The sequence below is a fragment of the Trifolium pratense genome, linkage group LG6 (assembly GCF_020283565.1).
Source record: "Trifolium pratense cultivar HEN17-A07 linkage group LG6, ARS_RC_1.1, whole genome shotgun sequence".
In the NCBI taxonomy this organism is placed as follows: Eukaryota; Viridiplantae; Streptophyta; class Magnoliopsida; order Fabales; family Fabaceae; genus Trifolium; species Trifolium pratense.
Window position 1 is genome coordinate 11,614,007 of NC_060064.1, and position 22,683 is coordinate 11,636,689.

Below are 22,683 nucleotides of genomic sequence, written 5' to 3' on the forward strand. Positions count from 1 at the left end.
CTGCAATCATGATGTTGCATGATTTGAACAACATTTAACCAGAACTCTAGAAGTGACTATCATTTATCATATTTTCTTAGTTTATGTGATATAGTCAAATAATATTGTGAGACAGGGAGAGTAAAGATGTTAATACTTTTTTCCTACAAATGGAATTGAATGTATTGCATTAAAAACTAAGGACTCAGTATAAAGTGGAAAATATATTACTTACTATGTTCATTTTTAAGTGTCGTTTTAACATAAAACTATCCAACCAAGATAGTGGGTTGTTGGAGTTTTTTTTTCTTCTTCGTATTCTACCCTCATTTTGAAAAAAAAATGTAGTTATTGAGAAAAAATGAATTAATTTTATGAAAACTGTGAAGTAGGAGTTATTATTGAGAGAATAAGAGTATAATTGACAAATTATAACTTTAAACTATCAAAACAACAATTAAATAAGAACAAAATAATTATTCTAAAACGGCACTTAAAAAGGAACAGAGAAAGTAATAAAATAAAATGGGACAATCTAATAGTCTTTCCTTTGTAAAGAAAATAAACAACAATTTCGTAAGTGCAACTCAATTGATAGCTACTAAGGACATTATTGCAAGAGCTAGGGTTAGAACACCAAATTTCCCACTTCTCTACATTTAGAGTCACTAGGCTATTTGATAAAAAAAAAAAAACTAACTCCTTTCGTCACATATTAATTGTCATATTTGTAACAAAGTTTTGTCCCATAAAAATTGCCGCTTTATATTTTCAATCGCATAGACTAATCTCTGGGGGAACTCTTTAAGGACTTTAAATAGTAACTTTTCATGAAAATTTTATGAAAAAGCTAAAAAGTCAGTGCATTGAAAATTGAAATGTTTAACTTTTAAAATAAATAGTTTCTTTAATTGGAATCCTTAAAGAGTGCCCTGGAGGCACTCGTTAGCAAACTATGAAGCACGGACTCTGACACAAACACCGCAACACCGCTAATATAAAAAATATAGGACACCGACACCGTTATATATTTATAAGAAATATAAATTGAGAATTAAAATATATACGTGTAAATCTAAGTTGAACAAGTTATTTCTTAAAAAAAGTTAAACATCTACTACCGAAAAAACTAAAAATATTGTAATCAAAATATAATGTCTTCAATCCCTCATTGATCAATATTATTGTTTCGACACATCTATAACACTTGTAGATATGTTTGAGATACATTTTCTTCCAACCCCCATGTTTTGTTTTTCACCCCTTGTATTTCCGTTTTTGCCCTTGTATAAAAAATTCGGTTTCTGTTTACCAAATATTTTCATGGTTGTTAAAATCACATTTTAACTCATAAATCGTCCGACTTTAAGTTTTTAGGTATGAAAAACGTATTAAATTGAATGCAAACTCTTTTTTTTTGGTAAACTCAGAAAAAAAAAGAAAACCTAAAAACTCGTATAAACTCGCACAAGTTTACTTGTATTTGTGAGTTTACCTTTAAAGGCCCATTTTTTATTTTTTGGCCCATCTGTAAAAAAAAAAACTTTTCTCAACATATGGAATTAAATTAAATTCAATATAAAGTGGAAAATGATAATAAAATTCAATATTGATTGTGGATATCTCTCTTAGTTAATATTAATACTCCCTCCGGTCCTATATATAAGAAACATTCCACTTTTTAGAATCATCGTAAAATTTATGTATTTAGACTATATTATTGTCTAGATACATCAATTCAACAATGAATCTAAAAAGTCAAATGTTTCTTACATATAGGACCAGAGGGAGTATTTGAATTTTGATTCGTTATGTTGTGAAAGTCTAACTCATTTCGTTAGACTCAACCCTCTTGTTGTCAACAAATTTTTTTTTTTTTTTTGTTAAGTAGCCTAATGGTGTCAATGAGATTTGTTGTACAACTTTTTTTCGGTATTTAAATGTTATAACAACAAACTAAAGACAACTAGTTACTCACACAAGTTTGAAGTATGATTTCTGCATCAATTATGCAGAAGATATTGCATACTAAATGAGATAAAATTGGAGGGTTTAGGTCTTGAAATTCTAAGTCCCAATTTTTCCAAGAGCATAACCCAACTACCTAATCTTAAATTTGAGAGATGAAATCAAACAAAAGATATTCATACTTACCAGTGCAATACTTACCGGTATAATCTGTAAGAATTTGTAATAAGGCCCGTGTACTCCACACTATAGTCAATATATGATTAAGTTTGGTGAGAGGTTTAGAATGAGACATACCTTAATAAGTGACGATGTTGTAGTCTTTGAATGCATACAACAATAGAGCACAATAACTATATAGTCCCACAATGTTGTCTTGAATACATAGTCTCAGTAACTATATATCCCCACAATGCTAGGCTCAACAGGAAGGAACAATCTTTTCAACCATTGTTCAAGAAAGATTAAACTTACTTTAGAAACAGACATTCAACAATATGCACAATACAATGTTGATCAGGTCAACTTTAGAAAACCCTTTGGAAATACATAGCTTCTCTATGTTAAAGCAGTGCACTACTGTGCTAATGTTGAACAAAGCTTCTCTCTATATAAGAGTATGCTAATATGTAAGTTTAAATAATGAATAAAAGCTTGAATTGCTGATCACCGCAGAATTCTATCTCATCAAGCTGAAGTAAAGAAGCTCACATGTATTTAGTTACTAAATATCCAAGACTTGCATTTACAATTATCAACACAAATCTAAGGCTACCTGGTTGCTATACCAGCATCAACCAAATTTTATCCATTGATCACACACCATCAGTTTATCCAATTTTCATAATAAGTCAACAAAAAGAAAATGATTAATCAGTTTAGACTTTTATAATAAGTCTGCAGTCAAAAACGTTGACAGATACATTGTCCACCATATAATGCTTTCTGGAAATAACCTCCCTTTATGATCCCACTGAGAATTTGATACTGCCCTTGACCCTCCAACAATATATAACAAATAGGGTAATTCCTCATGTCCATCCCCAATTGGAAAAGTTAGCATCGAGTATTGAAGTATACCCCATAATTCTATTATCCGCCCTATATAACAAATTCAACTCCCTTTCCTCATAACTAACTCACCCGCTTCTCAAATTGTCCACTTCCAATGACTCTAAGCGGACCTTGGACCATCGGGACTACAAGGACATACAAAAGGTAACTACCAGAAACCTTATCAGTAAGCTATCAAACACAAGCACACTCCACTTTGCATTTGCAAAATCATTTCATATTTTAGTTGCAAAATTGCATTTAGGGGTCACCAAAGCACAATAGTTACCATTCATGCCTTTGTTAATGAAGCCTCAAATACGCATATACTATAGTTTTAGTTAGTATTATCAGTTTATTTTAAGGTAAAGTATGTACCACTACGACCTTATTTCATATCCAATTGATCTGTTGGGTACCAAGGTTGCTAACACTCATTTAAATATGATTTCAACATAACTATGCAGAAAATGTTTGTATACTAAAGGACACAAAATCTGAAGGTTTAGGTCTTGAATTTCTAAGTCATCTTGCATCATCACCTCTGATTTTGTTAACTAACTATCCATATACTTTTCTAGTCTTATCAGAGCATACATCAATTAAAGTATTAGGTGTTAATCCTTATAACCCCCTTCTAAAAGGTGAAATCAACCACAAACCTGATTATGCCGATTAAGGGAAAGGAAACGAGCTTTGTTACAAGATAGGAGGTTAGAGTTATCCTTCCCTTTCTTCATTAGCTCTCATATCATTCTACTTTTATAATTTTGCTAATAGTGCCTTTCAGGATATTCTCCAAATACCAATTTGGCCTACAAGGACATATAAAGTACCTATCAGAAACATAATAAGTAAGCTACAACACAAGCAGACTCCACTTTGCATCTGCAAAATTACTTCATCTTTTAGTTGCTAAATTACATTTAGGGACTAAGGTTATCAAAGCACAATTTAGGAACCATTCATTCCTTTTAAGCCTTTAAGGCAACAACTAGATTTCACATCAAGCGTCATCCAAAAACTTTGGGTCATCAAGAAACTCAAGTCTATTTGTTATAGATTAAAATAAAAGTTATTTTGATATAAATCATACGGAACTCCATCTTCATAGCAAAGGAAAAAAACTATCTTCCAAAATATTGGTGCCACACACGGTCTTGGGAGTTGGGACATAACATGTTTGCTCAATTAAGGTTGTTGTTTTTTCTCAAGCTGAAGATTGAATGTTTTGAATAGTCATGAAAGAGAAAATGTGTACCGCAACATGAATCAATGCAAATATGATGGAATGAAAATTCCAAAATTACAGTATCAAACCAAAACGAATAGTATCTTCCAGTTTCAAAACATCGGTGCTGAATAGGGTCTTTGGACAGTGCGTATTCAACTATAAAGAAATTCAATAAAATGGAAAATCGAAAACCAAAAATACAGTTATGCCAAGGTGGCTGAACTATAAAAAGAAACATACAGTTATAGAAAAGGTGGCTGAAAGGATGACATTCTTCCACGAACACCAATCCTACATATTCCAATGTCCACTAGTATGCCAATCCTCAATGTCATAATTTTCCACCTCAACAAATAATTCAAGTCAAGACAAAGAAAATAAATGTAGTACTTCTAGTATGAGAAACCCATAGCTTCTAGTATGGCAAACAATTAAACCATGTTTGAACTCATAAAGCCAAGACAAACAACTATAATGAAAAATCTTGGAGAGTTCCATCTAATCAAGCTGAAGTAAAAAACAAGTAAAAATTGCATAGATAGCATATGAATAAGCAGAAAATCTTCACTTAGAATGAGAACTACTTTTTATAATGAAGAGATCTCGTGAGCTTGAAAACATAGCATTCTCCGGTTCAAGCTATTTTGAAAATTTTGACATAATGATTTAAAAGAATTAGCAAACATCACTTTCGTAAATGAGACAAGGAATCAAACCAAAATAAAAGGCACGTATGTGATATAACCAAAATCCAAGCTAATAAGAGAATTTGAATTTTCCCAGTAATTATGCAATAATTACAAAACAATTCCAAGAACTTTCATATGATGTGCCAAAATTTATCAAAGTAATTATTTCAAAAAAACCTGATATATCTACCATAAGCCAAATCTCATAAGAGACTGAATTGCACCGGTATTTAATAATATATAAAATGACACATTTAGAACGAGTGTCAAACCTGACCACAAAAGTCACAGTACTTATGCAAGAAACACCTGCTACATTCCGAAAGAACTGTCATCGCAACAAGTTTGTCTGCTGCAAAATCAAGACGGTGTACCGACTATAAGATCAAGTGATTCAATTCATCAACAACAATTTTGTACCCTGCCTACAAGAGATCACATATATTCAATTACTAAATCAAAGACTTGCATTTATAATATTATCAACACAAAACTAGTGCTATTTGATTCTTATACCAACACCCACCAAATTTTATCAGATTTTCATAAATATGCAGTAAAAGTATGGACCGATACAACCTCATTATGGTTCCCTTCATTGATCACACAATGCAATTATGCAAGCATCTAGAGAAGGTCAGCGGTTCGATTCCTAGTTTCTTGTTCAAAAAATAAAATAAAATGCAAGCATCCTTACATAGGTGGTCAGTATAAAGCCATATATATACCAGATAGATTCTATAAGAAATAGTTCAGACTCCAAAGAGTTCGTTTCTTTGTTATTTCGCTTCAGTTGATTCGTTTCTTCCTTAGAGAATTCCTTTGAAACTGTTACCCAGTAGGCTAATCAAACACAAGTCGCAAAGCACAATAGACACTATCCAATCCAACACAAGTCGTAAAGCACAAAGAATAAAATTTCATATTAAAATTTCATTTTAGGCAACAACTAGCTTTCGCATTAAGGCATCATCCAATGTTTTTGGGCCATAGTGGGCTAATGTATACCACACCACCTTTCATAGATATTGAAAAAATATTTCATCTCAGCGACAGTTTCAAAATTAGGGTCATCAAAGGATAATAGATACCATTACCATCCCTTAAATCATATGATTACAATTTTGTATGAAAATTGCATTGAAGGCACTCATCCAACTTTTGCATTGTGAATAAAGTTCAAAATGCATTTTACTCGAAGGTCATTGAGACATCCATCCCTTAGAACATTTAAAAAACAAAGTATATCCCTCGATTCCAACGGTTAGATTTGGGGTTACTAGGGAAAGGTAAAACATTGGTGGGAATTCAAATCTGGTAAAGCTTATGGAACTAAAAAGTGTGTTAAAACCATTACATCAATTCTAATCAAATTAGGGCAAAATACTCCCTTAACTTCTAGTCTTGAATGGATACAACAATAGAGCACAATGGCTATATAGTCCCACAATGCTGCTAGTATCATTTTGCTCTCTAGATTTTCATGAGATGGCATAGTGTCTATAACTATATAGCCCCACAATGTTGGCTATGAATGTCAATCCTATCTGGTGTTACCACTTGTAGGCTCAGTAAGAACAATCCTTTCAACCAATATTTAATAACGATTAAATAGGTCATCTTCAAAAAACCCTTGGAAATACATAGCTCCTCTATATTAGAGAATATTAAACACAGCTGGATATCAATTTGCAGAGAAGTATTTACTTATAAAATATGGTCTTGTGAATATGAATCTACACCAAAAGATAGTAATCACATTCTCATGTCCTAGCTATGGAGACAATTTAGACATTGTCATTTTAAAAAATTAGCAAACGCCTCTATCTTAATTTTGAGAGATGAACAATATGTTTGGATACACATTCTAATCTCATTTTACGCTTCCCAAGAAAACTTCTACCGTGATTTATAAAAGCTACAAAATGTAGCATCGGGCACAAAGCACGTTAAGGAGCATTCTCACCGAAAAAAGAAAAAAAAAAACAGCCATGAAACCAAAACTATTAAAAGAATGTGAATTTTCCTAATACTTATGCAATAAGGAGTTGGTAGCCTGGCCATAATGTCATAGTACAATTGCAAGAACTGTCATACTAAAAATTTTCCAAAACAAAGTTCATCACAAGTTTATATGTTGCACCACCTACATAATTCATCAATTGCAATTTTTGTATCCACTTATAAGAGCTCACATGTATCCAGTTACTAAATCCAAGACTTGCATTTACAATTCTCAACACAAATCTAGTGTTCTCTGATCGTTATACCAGTGTCTGCCAAATTTTATCCATTGATCGCACACCATCGTTTTATCAGATTTCATAGTAAAAAAAAAAGATTAATCAGATTATATTTTCATAATAAGTCTACAGTCAAAAACATTAACAGATACATCCTCCCTTTATGATACCACTGAGAATTTGATACTTCCCAAATACAGCCAAGACCATCAACAATAACAAATAGGGTATTCCTCATGCCCAACCTCAATTGGAAAAGATAGTACACTGAGTACGAAACAGTAAACACGTTTATAGTTCAATTCCCATGTTATAGGTGTAAGTAATAGTAGCTAGCTAAAGAAAAGTTTCAGAGAATAATTTCATTATATTTTATTCATAGAGTAATACAACATATATACACAAGAGTCCCTATAATTCCTCTTCTATTAAGAGAATGACAGCTGCCAATTAACATTACCCTGTACAATTGACTAATTTACAGCTAACATGATATTTCAATGCCTAATTTAGTTAACAGAATATTTGACTTATCTTAACACCCCCACTCAAGTTGGTGCATGGATATCACACATTCCCAACTTGAATAATGACTCATTAAACACTCTACTTGTCACTCCTTTGGTGAGAACATCTGCTAACTGCAACTCAGATCTTACAAAGGGAAATGAAATTATTCCAGCTTCAAGCTTCTCTTTAATGAAATGTCTATCTATCTCTACATGTTTTGTTCTATCATGTTGGACAGGATTATGAGCAATTGCTATTGCTGATGTATTATCACAATACAATCTCATAGCTTCATTTGGTTTAAAACCCAAATCTGACAAAACATTTCTTATCCACAAAAGTTCACATACCCCAAGTGCCATGCCTCTAAACTCTGCTTCAGCACTAGATCTTGCTACTACCGGTTGTTTTTTACTCCTCCAGGTTACAAGATTTCCTCCGACAAACGTAAAGTAACCAGAGGTAGACCTTCTATCATTTTTTGACCCTGCCCAATCAGCGTCGGTGTACCCTTCAACCTTTAAGTTTCCATGATTTGAGAATAAAATTCCTTTTCCAGGAGTAGACTTCAAATATCTCAAAATCCTCTCAACAGCATCCATATGAGGCTTGCGTGGATCATGCATAAATTGGCTAACAACATTTACTGCATAGGTAATATCGGGACGTGTATGAGACAAATAAATTAATTTTCCCACTAGTCTTTGGTACCTCCCTCTGTCTATGCTAGCTGAATTTGAACATTGAAAAAGCATATGATTTTGTTCAATTGGGGTATCAACTGGTTTACACCCAAGCAACCCAGTTTCAGATAATAAGTCAATAGTATACTTCCTTTGACATAGGAAAATACCATGTTTTGATCTAGCTACTTCAATACCCAAGAAATATTTGAGGTTTCCAAGTTGTTTCATCTCAAATTCAGATGCAAGATATCTTTGCAAACTAGAAATCTCATCTTGGTCATTTCCTGTAACTATCATATCATCTACATAGATAATTAAGGCTGTAATTTTACCTTCTCCTTTCTTCAAAAATAAAGTATGATCATAGTTACTTGCTCTATAGCCAAAAGCCTTCATAGACTTAGTGAACCTTCCAAACCATGCTCTTGGGGATTGTTTTAATCCATACAGGGCCTTCTTTAATTTACAAACCTTCATTCCATTTGAATCTATCATGGAATCTGTCATACCCGGTGGAGAATCCATATAAATCTCTTCTAAAATTTCTCCATGTAAGAAAGCATTTTTCACATCAAATTGTAGAAGAGGCCAATCTTGGTTTGCTGCTAATGACAAAAGTATTCTCACAGTGTTGAGCTTCGCTACCGGCGCAAACGTCTCTTGATAATCTACACCATAAGACTGAGTGTAACCTTTAGCAACTAGGCGAGCTTTATACCTTTCAACACTTCCATCAGCCTTGTGTTTTATTGTAAAAACCCATCTGCACCCCACTGTTTTCTTCCCACTTGGTAAAGTCACAACATCCCAAGTGTTGTTCTTTTCTAAAGCTGCCATCTCCTCAACCATTGCTTCGGTCCATCTAGGATCTGCTAAAGCTTCCTGTACATTACTAGGAATAGAAATTGAGGATAATTGTGATACAAATGATGCATATGACCGAGATAACTTGTGAGATGACACATAATTACTAATGGGATATTTAACTTTGGATTGAAGGTCAGGCACATATCTAACAGGAGGTTTACCACGGTTAGAACGGGGTGGAAGATTATATTGGATGGTAGTCGACTCAGGGTTAGGTGTGGTGGTGGTCTCATGTAAACAAGGATCAATTTCATGGTCAGTTTCATGCAAACAAGAATCAATTTCAGAATCAAAAACAAGATCAACTTCATCTATATGTGTATTATCAAAGATAGGATCAAGAGATACCTCTGAGGGGTCGTGTTGAACCTGTGGAGAAGATTGAGCTAGTTGGATATGATCAGAAGGCACTGTATTATCTAAAAGTGGAATGTCCATATTTGGGACCGGCTCACTTCCTGCAGAGTGATCCTCACAAGATAATTTTACATTTGAAATGTCAAACAAACTAACATCATGATATTGCACTTCATTTTCATTCTCCCCCTGAAGTGTAGAATCGACATAAAAAAAAGTATCTTCATGAAATGTCACATCCATAGAAATATAAATTTTTTTTGATGTGGGATGATAAGCAAGATAACCTTTTTGAGTTGATCCATATCCTACAAAGACGCATTTAACAGCTCGTTCTTCAAGCTTTGTACGTTGATGTGGGTGTAAGTGCACATATATAACACATCCAAAAACATGAGGAAGTAAATGAACAATGGGAGGAAGAATACAATGATCAGACAACACATCTAAAGGTCTTCTAAATTTAAGCACACTAGAAGGGGTTCGATTAATCAAATATACGGCAGAGTTTACAGCCTCGCCCCACAAATGAGATGGAACATTACCATCTATTAAGAGTGATCTTGTCACTTCTAATATATGTCTATTTTTCCTCTCAGCCACTCCGTTTTGTTGGGGTGAGTACGGGCATGTAGTTTGATGTAAAATGCCTTTGGAGTTCATGAACTCCATTAATTCCGTTTTAAAATATTCCCCTCCATTATCAGATCTAATGACTTTTATACATGTGTTAAACTGTGTAACTATCATTTGATGAAAGGAACGAAACACATCATACACATCACTTTTATGTTTTAGCAAATATACCCAAGTTACCCGAGTACAATCATCAACAAAACTGATAAACCATTTTTTTCCATTATGCGTAGATTGTGGGGCAGGGCCCCAAACATCTGTGTGTACTAACGAAAAAGGAAAATCAGTTTTTTTATTACTTAAAGGATAAACAGCACGATGACTTTTTGCCATTACACAAGTTTCACAAAGAAAATCTGAAATATTGCATTTATGAAATAACGATGGAAATAATTTCTTTAGATAACAAAAAGAAGGATGTCCTAATCGTCTATGCCAAAGCCAAATTTCCTTTTTATTTTTATCTTGTATGTGATCACTTGCAAGATGGGCCAATGCTCCATTATGGGTTTGTTGCGAAACATTTTCAAGATAATACAGTCCTTCACTTTGCCTACCACTGCCAATCTTCTCCTTGGTATGTATATTCTGAAAAAGACAATGAGTTGGGTAAAACATAGCAACACAAGTATGTGATTTGGTTAATTTGTTGACAGAGAGAAGGTTACAGTTCAAAGTAGGAACAAATAAGACATCGGGTATTGATAAGGAGGGTGAGAGAAATACAGTACCAACACCTTCAATAGGAGATGAGACTCCATTGGCATTAATAATGATAGTTTTAGAATTAGAAACATCAGAGGAAAAATTAGTAAATACATGACGATCACAAGTCATATGATCAGTAGCACCTGTATCGATTATCCAATCTCTACCTCTAGTAACAACAGAAAGATTAAGAGCAGAGTTAGATATACCTGACTTGGTTACGAATCCAGCAGCCGTAGAATTATGGTTCTGCATATTTTCTGCCTTGTTAGTGGAATTATTTTTTCCTTTTGGATGCCAATCTGGATATCCATGGAGTTTAAAACATCCTTCCACAAAATGATTATCACCATTACAGTGGGTACACTTACGAATTCCTTTCTTAGGGTACTTCTTCACAGCAAAAACAGACCCCTCCGTACGCTCACTACCAAGCATAGCTTCTTGGCGATTTGCTTCAGCACAAACAGTTGCATAAACTGATTGAACATTTGGGAGCGGAGTGGTAGCAAGGATACGGCCACGAACTCCATCCAAATGTGAATCCAGGCCAGCCAAAAAAACATAAACCCGTTGAGAATTAACCATCTTGTTATACTTCTCAACATCTTTAGAGCATTCCATGGCAGAATCATTAATAGCATCATACTCTTGCCATAACCTTTGCAATTTACTAAAGTATGTAATAATAGATCCACCATTTTGTTGAGTAGAGATTACCTCACGATACAATTGATATGCTCTTGATGCATCTTTGTTGACTGAGTACGTCTCCTTCACGGTGTCCCAAATTTCCTTTGCCGTAGCCAAGCGAATGAAGAGCGATCTGGTTTCTTTGGTCATAGAGTCCAGAAGCCAAGACTTGACCAAGCAGTTTTCGTCTTCCCATGCTTCATAATCGTCCGATTTCTGGTCTTTAGGGGCAGCTTTTGTTCCGGTGACATAACCCCAACGTTTTCTGCCTCTGATCTTGTTTTGCGCATTCAACGACCACTCGTCATAGTTGCTGCCGTCAAGTCGTTCCGGGGTTAGCGCTTCGTGCATATGGATCGCAGCGGAAGAAGTGGGTTTCTCCGATTTTTTATTCTCGGAAGAAGCCATCAGAAATTATTCAAAGAAACCAACAAGCACCGATTCCTATATTGTAGAGAGGAAGGCGGTGTTGGCTCTGATAGCATAAAGAAAAGTTTCAGAGAATAATTTCATTATATTTTATTCATAGAGTAATACAACATATATACACAAGAGTCCCTATAATTCCTCTTCTATTAAGAGAATGACAGCTGCCAATTAACATTACCCTGTACAATTGACTAATTTACAGCTAACATGATATTTCAATGCCTAATTTAGTTAACAGAATATTTGACTTATCTTAACACTAGCATTAGCATTTGGCCATAAGGGAAGAGCTGAATTCCTCTCCTGCCAAGGTTAGCAGCAGTAAGCTGAAGATTACCACGGTGACTAGCAACAGCGGACATAAAGTTGAGTCCAATCCATGTGCATTACTGCATTTAATTTTTGTGTATCAAACATTTGCATTTAAATTTTGGATTTTGATTCTCTTTGCATTCACATTTATTTACAGTTTAATTCCCATGCTTTATAACTCTGTCAGATCAAATAAGAGCTAGTATTCATATTATTTAACGATCCCCCATAATTCTATTCTCCGCCCTTATAACAAACTCAACTCCCTCATTATGCAGAGCAAAGGAAAGGAAACTTAAGAGTTATCTTCCCCTTCTTCACTATGTCTCATCTCAATCTAGTTATATAACTTTGCTAACAGTACCTTTCGATGTCATCTCGAAATACCAATTGGGCCTACAAGGACATATAATGTACCTACCAGAAACCTAATAAGTAAGCTAATCCAGCACAAGCACACTCCACTTTGCTTTTGCAAAATCACTTCATATTGTAGTTGTAAAATTGCATTTAGGGACTAGGGTCATCAAAGCACAATGGATACCATTCATGCCATTTAGTCTTTAAGGCAACAACTAGATTTCACATTAGGCGTCATCCAAAATATTTGGGTCAACAAGACACTAAGCCTGTTTTTTATAGATTAAAATAAAAGTTATTATAATATAAATAAATTGTAGGCAGCTCCGTCATCGTAGCAAAGGAAAAAAAAAACCTTTCAAAATATTGGTGCCAAACAGGGTCTTGGGACATAACATGTTTGCTCAATTAAGGTTGTTTTTTCTCGAGAAGAAGATTGAATATTTTTGAATAGTAAGGAAAGAGAAAATGGGCATCACAACATGAATCAATGCAAATATGTTTAAATAGGGTCTTGATCTTGAGACAGATCAAATTTTCAAAACACAGAATGATTAAATCGCTTTTGTTTAAATAGGGTCTTGGGACAAAGCAAGTTTTCAACTATAAATAAATTCAATAAAATGGAAAATCAAAGACCGAAAACAAACATACAGAATGCTTGTTGTCAAAACTGCACTTACAGTTATAGAAAAGGCAGTTGAAAGGGGATGGCAATCTGCTATGAACTTTAATCCTATGTATGCTGGTGTTACCACTTGTATGCCAATCCTCAATGTCTTCATTTTTTTCCTTAACAAATAATTCAAGTCAGGACGGAGGAAATAAATCTAGTACTCCTAGTATGAGAAACCCAGAACTGGTATTACAGAACTGTGCTAAATAAATAAACCATGTTTGAACTCTTAAAGCCAAGACAAACAACTACAATGAAAAAAGCTTGGAGAATTCCATCTCATCAAGCTGAAGTAAACTACAAGTAACAAATCTTACACCGAGATTAGGTTTATAATTGATGCGGTAAGATCATATGGCTATTAACTTATTAGAGAATATTAAGAAAGATAGCATATCAATTTGCGGAATTTTTTTTTACTTAGACTGAGGACTACTTTTTAAAATGAAGAGATCTCGTGAGCTTTGAATATATCCTCATATCCACACCAATAATCAAAAGTGAAATTGAAAACATACTACTACCCTCACATTCTCTTGTTCAAGCTATGCGGAAAATTTTGACATAGTGATTTAAAAGAATTAGCATTTAGCATACTCCTCTTTCGTAAATTTGAGACATGGAATCAGACAAAAAAAGGCACATATGTGATATATCCAAAACCCAAGCTACTAAAAGAATCTGAATTTTCCCGGTAAATATGCAATAACTACAAAGCAATTCCAACAACTTTCATATGATGTGCCAAAATTTATCAAAGTAACATCAGGCCAATAAAAGTATATTTCAAAAAAACACCTGATATATCTACCATAAACCAACACTCATAAGAGACTGAACTGCACCAGTATTTAGTAATATATAAAATGTCACACTTAGAACAAGGAGTGTCAAGCATGGCCACAAAAGTCACAGTACTTAAGCAAGAAGCACATGCCATATTCCGAAAGAACTCTCATCGGTCACCGCAGCAAGTTTGTTTGCTGCAAAACTGAGAGGGTGTACCGACTACAAGATCAAGTGATTCAATTCATCAACTGCAATTTTTGTACCCTACTTATAAGAGATCACATGTATTCAATTACTAAATCAAAGACTTGAATTTATAATTATCAACACAAATCTATTGCTATCTGATTCTTATACCAACACCCTCCAAATTTTATTAGATTTTCATAAAAGGTCTACAGTAAAAATATGGACCAATATAACCTTGTTATGGTTTCCTCCATTGATCACACAATGCAACTATGCAAGCATCCTTATACGATATAGGTGGTCTGCATAATGCCATATATACTAGATAGATTCTATAAGAAATAGTTCACCAAAGAGTTCGTTCCTTTGTACTTCGCTTCAGTTGATTTGTTTCTTCCATAGAGAATTCCTTTGAAACCCTTATCAGTAGGCTAATCCAACACAAGTCGCACAACATTTTTCATTTGCAAAATTACTTCATATTGTTGCAAATTGCATTTAGGGATTAGGGTCATAAAAGCATAATAGATATCATCCGAGCCTTAAATTATGAATAAAATTTCATATTAAAATTGCATTTTAGGCAACAACTAGCTTTCACATTAAGACATCATCCAACGTTTTTTGGTCATCAAGACAATCCCTTACAAAAATCATGGAACAAGAAGTATATCCATCTTATTGTCAAAATAGTGAGATCATGTATACCATACCACCCTTCTTATATAATGAAAAAAATATTTCAGCTCAGCGACAGTTTCACAATTAGGGTCATAAAAGGACAATAGATACCATCCCTTAAATCATATGATTACAATTTCGTATGAAAATTGCATTGAAGTACATCATCCAACTTTTGCATTATGAATAAATAGTTCAAAATACATTTTACTCGACGGTCATTGAGACATTCATCCCTTAGAAAATTTAAAAAACAAAGTATATCCATGGATTCTGACGGTCAGATTTGGGGGGTTACTAGGGCCATATACTCCACCGCTTTTTCAATTAATGAAAAAAGATTCCATCTCGCAGTGATTAGGGTTTTGTATTCCCTGTTAAACTTTGATTTAGAAAATTGAAAGTTCAATTTATTTCAAACAGAAGATTGAAAAATCTTGAACTTGAATGATCAAGAATGAGAGAATTGGCATCCCATCAACGTTCCTAATAAATATAGATTATAAACAATACGGGACAAATATGTTAGAATGAAAATTCCAAAAATGTGCAAACATCGTAACAAACAAAATATTGTCTTTCAAAATATTTGTGCACAAAATAGGGTTTTGAGAGACAATATGTTTATTCAATTTAGGTTTTTTTTTAATATGCAGAAGATTGAATGTTCTTGAATTATAAAGAATAAAAAAATCAGTATCACGAAATGTATCAACCGGACACCAATATTTAGAATGAAAATCCCAAAATTACCAGCACATGTTTCCTCAATTAAGTTTTATTTTTCTCAAGCAGAAGATTGAATTTTCTTGAATATTCAAGAATGAGAAAATGTGTGGAATGAAAATTAAAAAATTACCGTAGCAAACGAAAAAGGTATATCTTTCATTTTCTTGATCAAAACTTAAATGTTGCAGATGATTGAAGGATCCAACGTCGATTCATAAAAGTTCGATCAAGAAACGACAATGCATGTTTCATTGTTTTCTCAAAGAAAAAGAACCTGACGGAACAATGAAACAAGTATTGCGTAAGCTCTAAGCTACGTAACATAGAAAGAGAGAAGATGAGTGGGCTTATAATATATCTTAAGGACTCAAAATCAAAGCATGTAAATATGATTTCTACATAATTATGCAGAAATTTTTTGTATACTATTAAGGAATAAAAATCAAAAGGTTTTGTTAACTAACCATCCAAATACTTCTATGATGATCTACAACACTTTTCATTCTTGAAATGATTCATATTTAGTCTTATCAGAGCATAAAGCAATTAAAGTATGAGGTGCTAATCCTTACAACCCCCTTCCAAAATCAACCTTACATGCCACTGATGCCAATAAGTACCACATGCCATACGTCTAATTATCATGTAAATTAGTCAATTTACAAACAAGTAGCATTCAAAGCATATTATAAACTAGTCTCGTCACAGCAACCAACAAATCTTTGATACACAAAACCAAAGCATGTAATCTCAATCATGTTCACCATTCAGACAAACCTTCTACTCATGAATTCCCCTGTTGACCATGATACTTGAACTTCGTCCTTTCAAATAGAGTATCAAGTCACGCATAAGCCTCATTGTGCCGATCAAGGGAAAGGAAACGAGCTAAGTTGTTTCAAGATAGGAGGTTAGAGCCTTTCTTCACTAGGTCTCATCTCATTCTACTTTTATAATTTTGCTAATAGTACCTATCAGGATCTTCTCGAATACCAATTTGACCTACAAAGGACATATAAAGTACCTACCAGAAACATAATAAGTAAGCTAATCCAACACAAGCACACTCCACTTTGCATCTGCAAAATTACTTCATCTTTTAGTTGCAAAATTACATTTAGGGACTAAGGTTATCAAAGCACAATTTAGGAACCATTCATTCCTTTTAAGTTTTTAAGGCAACAAAACAACTAGATTTCACATCAGGCGTCATCCAAAAACTTTGGGTCATCAAGACACTCGAGTCTATTTGTCATAGATTAAAATAAAAGTTATTTTGATATAAATCATACGGAACTCCATCTTCATAGCAAAGGAAAAAAACTATCTTTCAAAATATTGGTGCCGCTATTTATAATGAGAACTACTTTTTAAAATGAAGGCATCTCATGAGCTTTAAAACATAGTATTCTCCGGTTCAAGCTATTTAGAAAATGTTGACATAATGATTTAAAAGAATTAGCATACATCACTTATGTAAATGAGACATGGAATCAAACCAAAATAAAAGGCACCTATGTGATATAACCAAAGCGCAAGCTAATAAAAGAATTTGAATTTTCCCGATAATTCTGCAATAATTACAAAACAATTCCAAGAACTGTCATATGATGTGCCAAAATTTAGCAAAGTAACATCAGGCAAATAAAGCAAGATCCCAAAAAAACACCTTATATATCCACCATATAACCATAAGCCAAAGCTCATAAGAGACTGAATTGCACCGGTATTTAATAATATATAAAATGCCACATTTAGAACGTGTCAAACCTGGCCACAAAAGTCACAGTACTTATGCAAGAAACACCTGCTACATTCCGAAAGAACTGTCATCGGTCATCGCAGCAAGTTTGTCCGCTGCAAAATCAAGAGGGTGTACGGACTATAAGCTCAAGTGATTCAATTCATCAACAATTTTTTACCCTGCCTATAAGAGATCACATATATTCAATTACTAAATCAAAGACTTGCATTTATAATTATCAACACAAATCTAGTGCTATTTGACTCTTATACCAACACCCGCCAAATTTTATCAGATTTTCATAAAAGCTCTACAGTAAAAATATGGATCGATACAACCTCGTTATGGTTTCCTTCATTGATCACATAATGCAATTATGCAAGCATCCTTATATAGGTGGTCAGCATAAAGCCATATATACCAGATAGATTCTATAAGAAATAGTTCAGACCCCAAAGAGTTCATTTCTTTGTTATTTCGCTTCAGTTGATTCATTTCTTCCTTAGAGAATTCCTTTCAAATCGTTACCCCAGTAGGCTAATCCAACACAATTCGCATTGCATTTTGCATTTGCAAGATCACTGCATATTGTTGTTGCAAATTGCATTTAGGGACTAGGGTCATCAAAGCACAATAGATACTATCCAAGCCTTTAATTATGAATAAAATTTCATATTAAAATTACATTTTAGGCAACAACTAGCTTTCACATTAAGGCATCATCCAAAGTTTTTGGGCCATAGTGGGATCATGCATACCACACCACCCTTCATAGATAATGAAAAAATATTTCATCTCAGCGACAGTTTCACAATTAGGGTCATAAAAGGAGAATAGATACCATTACCATCCCTTAAATCATATGATTACAATTTCGTATGAAAATTGCATTGAAGGCCATCATCCAGATTTGGGGTTACTAGGGTCATATACTCCACCCCTTTATCAATTAATGAAAAAAGATTCCATCTCGAAGTGATTAGAGTTTTGTATCCCCTGTTAAATTTTGATTTATAGAATTGAAAGTTCACTATAATTCAAGCAGAAGATTGAAAAATCTCGAATAATAAAAAATGAGAAAATTGGCATCCCATCATCCTTCCCAATAAATATGGATTATAAACCATACGGGACAAATATGTTGGAATGAAAAATCCAAAAATGTGCAAAATCCATCATCGACATCTTAGCAAACAAAAGATTGTCTATCAAAATATTTGTGCCAAACAGGGTCTTAGGACACAACATGTTTACTCAATTAAAGTTTTTTTTGTTCATGCAGAATATTGAATGTTCTTGAATTATCAAGAATAAAAAACATACTATCACTTGTACAAAAAAAAAGTCAGTATCGCAACATGTATGTGTCAGAATGAAAATCCTAAAATTACCAGCAACAAATTAAAAAAAAAATGACTTTCAAAATACATTGGTGCCAAACAAGGTCTTGGGACACACTGTTAGGTTTTTTTTTTCTCGAGCAGAAGATTGAATGTTTTTGAGTATTCAAGAATGCGAAAATGGGTAAGGTTCTATCTTTTTTTTCTCAAGCAGAAGATTGAATATTCTTGAATAATCAATAATGAGAAATGGAACAGAAATGACAATGGCAACGGTCAGATTTAAAAAACAAAGTATATCCATCGATTCCAATGGTCAGATTTATAGGGCTTTGTATTCCCTGTTAAGTTTTCATTTAGAAAATCGAAAGTTCAATTTATTTCAAGCAGAAGATTGAAAAATCTTTGTAATTGAATGATCAAGAATGAGAAAATTGGTATCCCATCATTGTTCCCAATTACAAGGCTCCCACCACCATTGATCAACATTTTTACTACCAATCCACCATCTCCAAGACAAGTTTAATATCCTTAACCACCTCACATAATCCTTCCTATGGTTAGAAAAAATAATTCCATTTCTTGAATTCCAAATTGTCCATACTGTTTTGAGCCAAAAACCTTTTTTAATTCTTGTATTACTAGCAGTTCCAGTCATCATTTCAAAGAGAGAACATAAATTCGGAGGTAACACTAACATCAAGCCAATCCAACGAAACATTATATACCAAATTTTTTAAGCAAAGTCACAGTGCATGAGTACTTCATATCCTATAATTATTCATAAAAAGAAAATTATTCATGTATACTCACAGGTATCCTCTTCAAGCTAATCTTGGTGGATTTGGTTTGAAGGATTAGCTGTGCAAGTTGGTTTTTCATAAGATGGTCTTTTCTTGTAGGCTTGAAAGGACCATGTGCAGCAAAAGCTCCGTGTCCAACTGAAGAACAGCAAGGACCTTCAAAATTTCAAAAAAAATAAATAATAAATACATCAGAGTAAATTCAGAGTTCAGAATAAAATATACCAAAGCTAGACTAACTCACTTGTTCTTCTTTTATACTTGAAAATGTTAAATAAATAAAATATGATCAGATTCATGTTTATTTGTTCTTTTTATATTTTGAAAATTTAATTAAATAATTTCAAATGCATAATAATAGAAGAGGGCTAATAAGAACATATTTACCTCCATTTAACCTAGAAGAGGGCTCTGTGGTGGGTTTCATCAAGAAAAATATAATGCTTGGGACTTTCATAATAAATCTGCAGTAAAAAACATATGACAGATACATTTTCCACCAAATAATGCTTTCTGGAAATATCCTCCCTTTGTGTTTCCACTGAGATTTGATACTGCCCAAATACAGTTAAGACCATCCAACAATAACAAATAGGGTAAATCCAATGTCCATCCCCAATTGAAAAAGTTAGCACTGAGTACTGAACACATTTACAGTTCCATTCCTATTCCTTTGAAACCATTACCAGTAGGCTAATCCAACACAAGTCGCACTGCATTTTGCATTTGCAAAATCACATCATATTGTTGTTGCAAATAGTATTTAGGGACTAGGGTCATCAACAACAGATACCATCCAAGCCTTAAATTATGAATAAAATTTCATATTAAAATTGCATTTTAGGCAACAACTAGCTTTCGAATTAAGGCATCATCCAACGTTTTTGGGCCATAGTGGGCACATGTATACCACACCACCCTTCATCTCAGCGACAGTTTCACAATTAGGGTCTTAATTGCATTTTAGGCAACAACTAACATTCGAATTAAGGCATCATCCAACGTTTTTGGGCCATAGTGGGCACATGTATACCACACCACCCTTCATCTCAGCGACAGTTTCACAATTAGGGTCTTAATTGCATTTTAGGCAACAACTAGCTTTCGAATTAAGGCATCATCCAACGTTTTTGGGCCATAGTGGGCACATGTATACCACACCACCCTTCATCTCAGCGACAGTTTCACAATTAGGGTCTTAAAAGGAGAATAGATACCATTATCATCCCTTAAATCATATGATTACAATTTTGTATGAAAATTGCATTGAAGGCCATCATCCAACTTTTGCATTATGAACAAATAGTTCAAAATGCATTTTACTCGAGGGTCATTGAGACATCCATCCCTTAGAACATTTAAAAATAAAGTAAATCCATCGATTCCAACGGTCAGATTTTTTTTCCTCTGGCAGAAGATTGAATGTTCTTGAGTATCCAAGAATGAGAAAAAATGGGCAAGGTTCTACTTTTTTTTTCTCAAGCAGGAGATTGAATATTCTTGGATAATCAAGAATGAGAAAAAATGGGTAAAGGTTCTACCTTTTTTCTTTTTTTTTTCTCAAGCAGAAGATTGAATATTATTGAATAATCAAAAACAATGGCAACGGTCAGATTTAAAAAACAAAGTATATCCATCGATTCCAACGGTCACAGTCTTATAGGGTTTTGTATTCCCTGTTAAATTTTCATTTAGAAAATTGAAAGTTCAATTTATTTCAAGCAGAAGATTGAAAAATCTTGAAATTGAATGATCAAGAATGAGAAAATTGGGAACATGTATCAACCCTAAACCAACATTTAGAATGAAAATCCCCAAAATTGAAAGTTTCTCATGCAATGTTGATGAATATTCAAGAATGAAAATTGAAAAGATTACCGTAGTAAAAGGTGTATCCGTCGGTTTCTTGATCAAAACTTTGATGTTGCAGATGATTGAAGGAGCCAACGTTTTCGATCAAGAAACGACAATGCGTGTTTCGTTTCATTCTTTTCTTGAAGAATTGAAGAACAAAGATCAGATCAGACAGAGAGTGAAACAAACCAACACTTTGTGTAAACGTAACTCTAAGCCGCGTGATGAATGTGCTTTTATAATCTTATTATGGACTTTTAATTTATTGGACTGAGAACTTCGGCCCAATATCCAGAAGTCTTTTTTTTTAATGGAGGTCTTTTTTAATGGTTATTAATTTATCTCTATAATATCGAGAGATTCCGAGGTCGAGCAGTCTCAATTTCATTGCAGGATTAGCGAATGAATGCTGGGCCACCTTGTATTTGTTGTAGTCTATGAAGCCTCAATACTCCAAAAATGGCAAAGTATCGTGTTCGACACGTATCCGATACCGATACTCGTTCGATACTTTCCCATACGTGTATCGGAGAAGTATTGACAATTAATATTATTTTTAAAAACAAAATATAACCGATACGTGTCGGATACATCTCTGATACGCGTATCGGAGAAGTATCGGGCAATTAATGTTCTTTGATATTGGAGACGGAGGAGATGAGACTGATACAATTCGTGATTCCTCTAACGTAAATATGTAATTGTCACTTGTTTGCTCGTTTTGACTAATTTTAATGTTAATTTTTTATCATTATCGATTTTAGTTATGATATATATTGTGCATTTATATATTTAATTTTTAAATAACGTATCCCGATGGTATCGTATTGGAAATTTTGAAAAAAAATTTGTATCATCGTATCGTGTCACGTATATGAACTTCATAGGTTGTAGTGGGGCAGTGGATTGTCTCCAGGATATTATTCACTGAATTTTCTCCAGTTTCAATTAAAACCATTCAATTTTCCTATCTATTTTTTTAATTTTTTATAATTATTTTATTGGAGGGCCAGGATGTCACTGGAGGGCACCTCACGGGAGACAATCCACTCCTGTTGTAGTGGATATGTGGAGGTGTTTTTGAACAAAAGGTCATGAGTAATGAGTTTAAGTCATTACAACTATATTTTTTTCGTTTTACCGTTTATTGTAGT

General features: G+C 33.7%; 1 protein-coding gene across 6 annotated transcripts; it reads right to left on the bottom strand.

Annotated features, from left to right (window-relative positions):
- Positions 1–15,597: 15,597 nt before the first annotated feature.
- Positions 15,598–21,721, bottom strand: LOC123890081. 6 transcript variants are annotated; one of them, XR_006802712.1, is made up of 4 exons: positions 21,554–21,721; positions 20,063–20,388; positions 19,686–19,831; positions 15,598–17,645 (listed from the first exon to the last, which is right to left on the bottom strand). XR_006802712.1 is itself a non-coding variant. In XM_045939620.1 (3 exons), exons 1-3 carry the CDS (start codon positions 21,660–21,662, stop codon positions 18,478–18,480), a joined length of 306 nt encoding a protein of 101 aa, XP_045795576.1. In that variant the 5' UTR covers positions 21,663–21,721; the 3' UTR covers positions 18,158–18,477. The 6 variants fall into 6 exon arrangements, 1 of the variants encoding a protein (XP_045795576.1); XR_006802714.1 differs by having other exon boundaries at positions 15,598–16,812; positions 17,559–17,645; positions 20,063–21,721; XR_006802713.1 differs by having other exon boundaries at positions 15,598–16,867; positions 17,559–17,645; positions 20,063–21,721.
- Between the last annotated feature and the right edge of the window lie 962 nt (positions 21,722–22,683).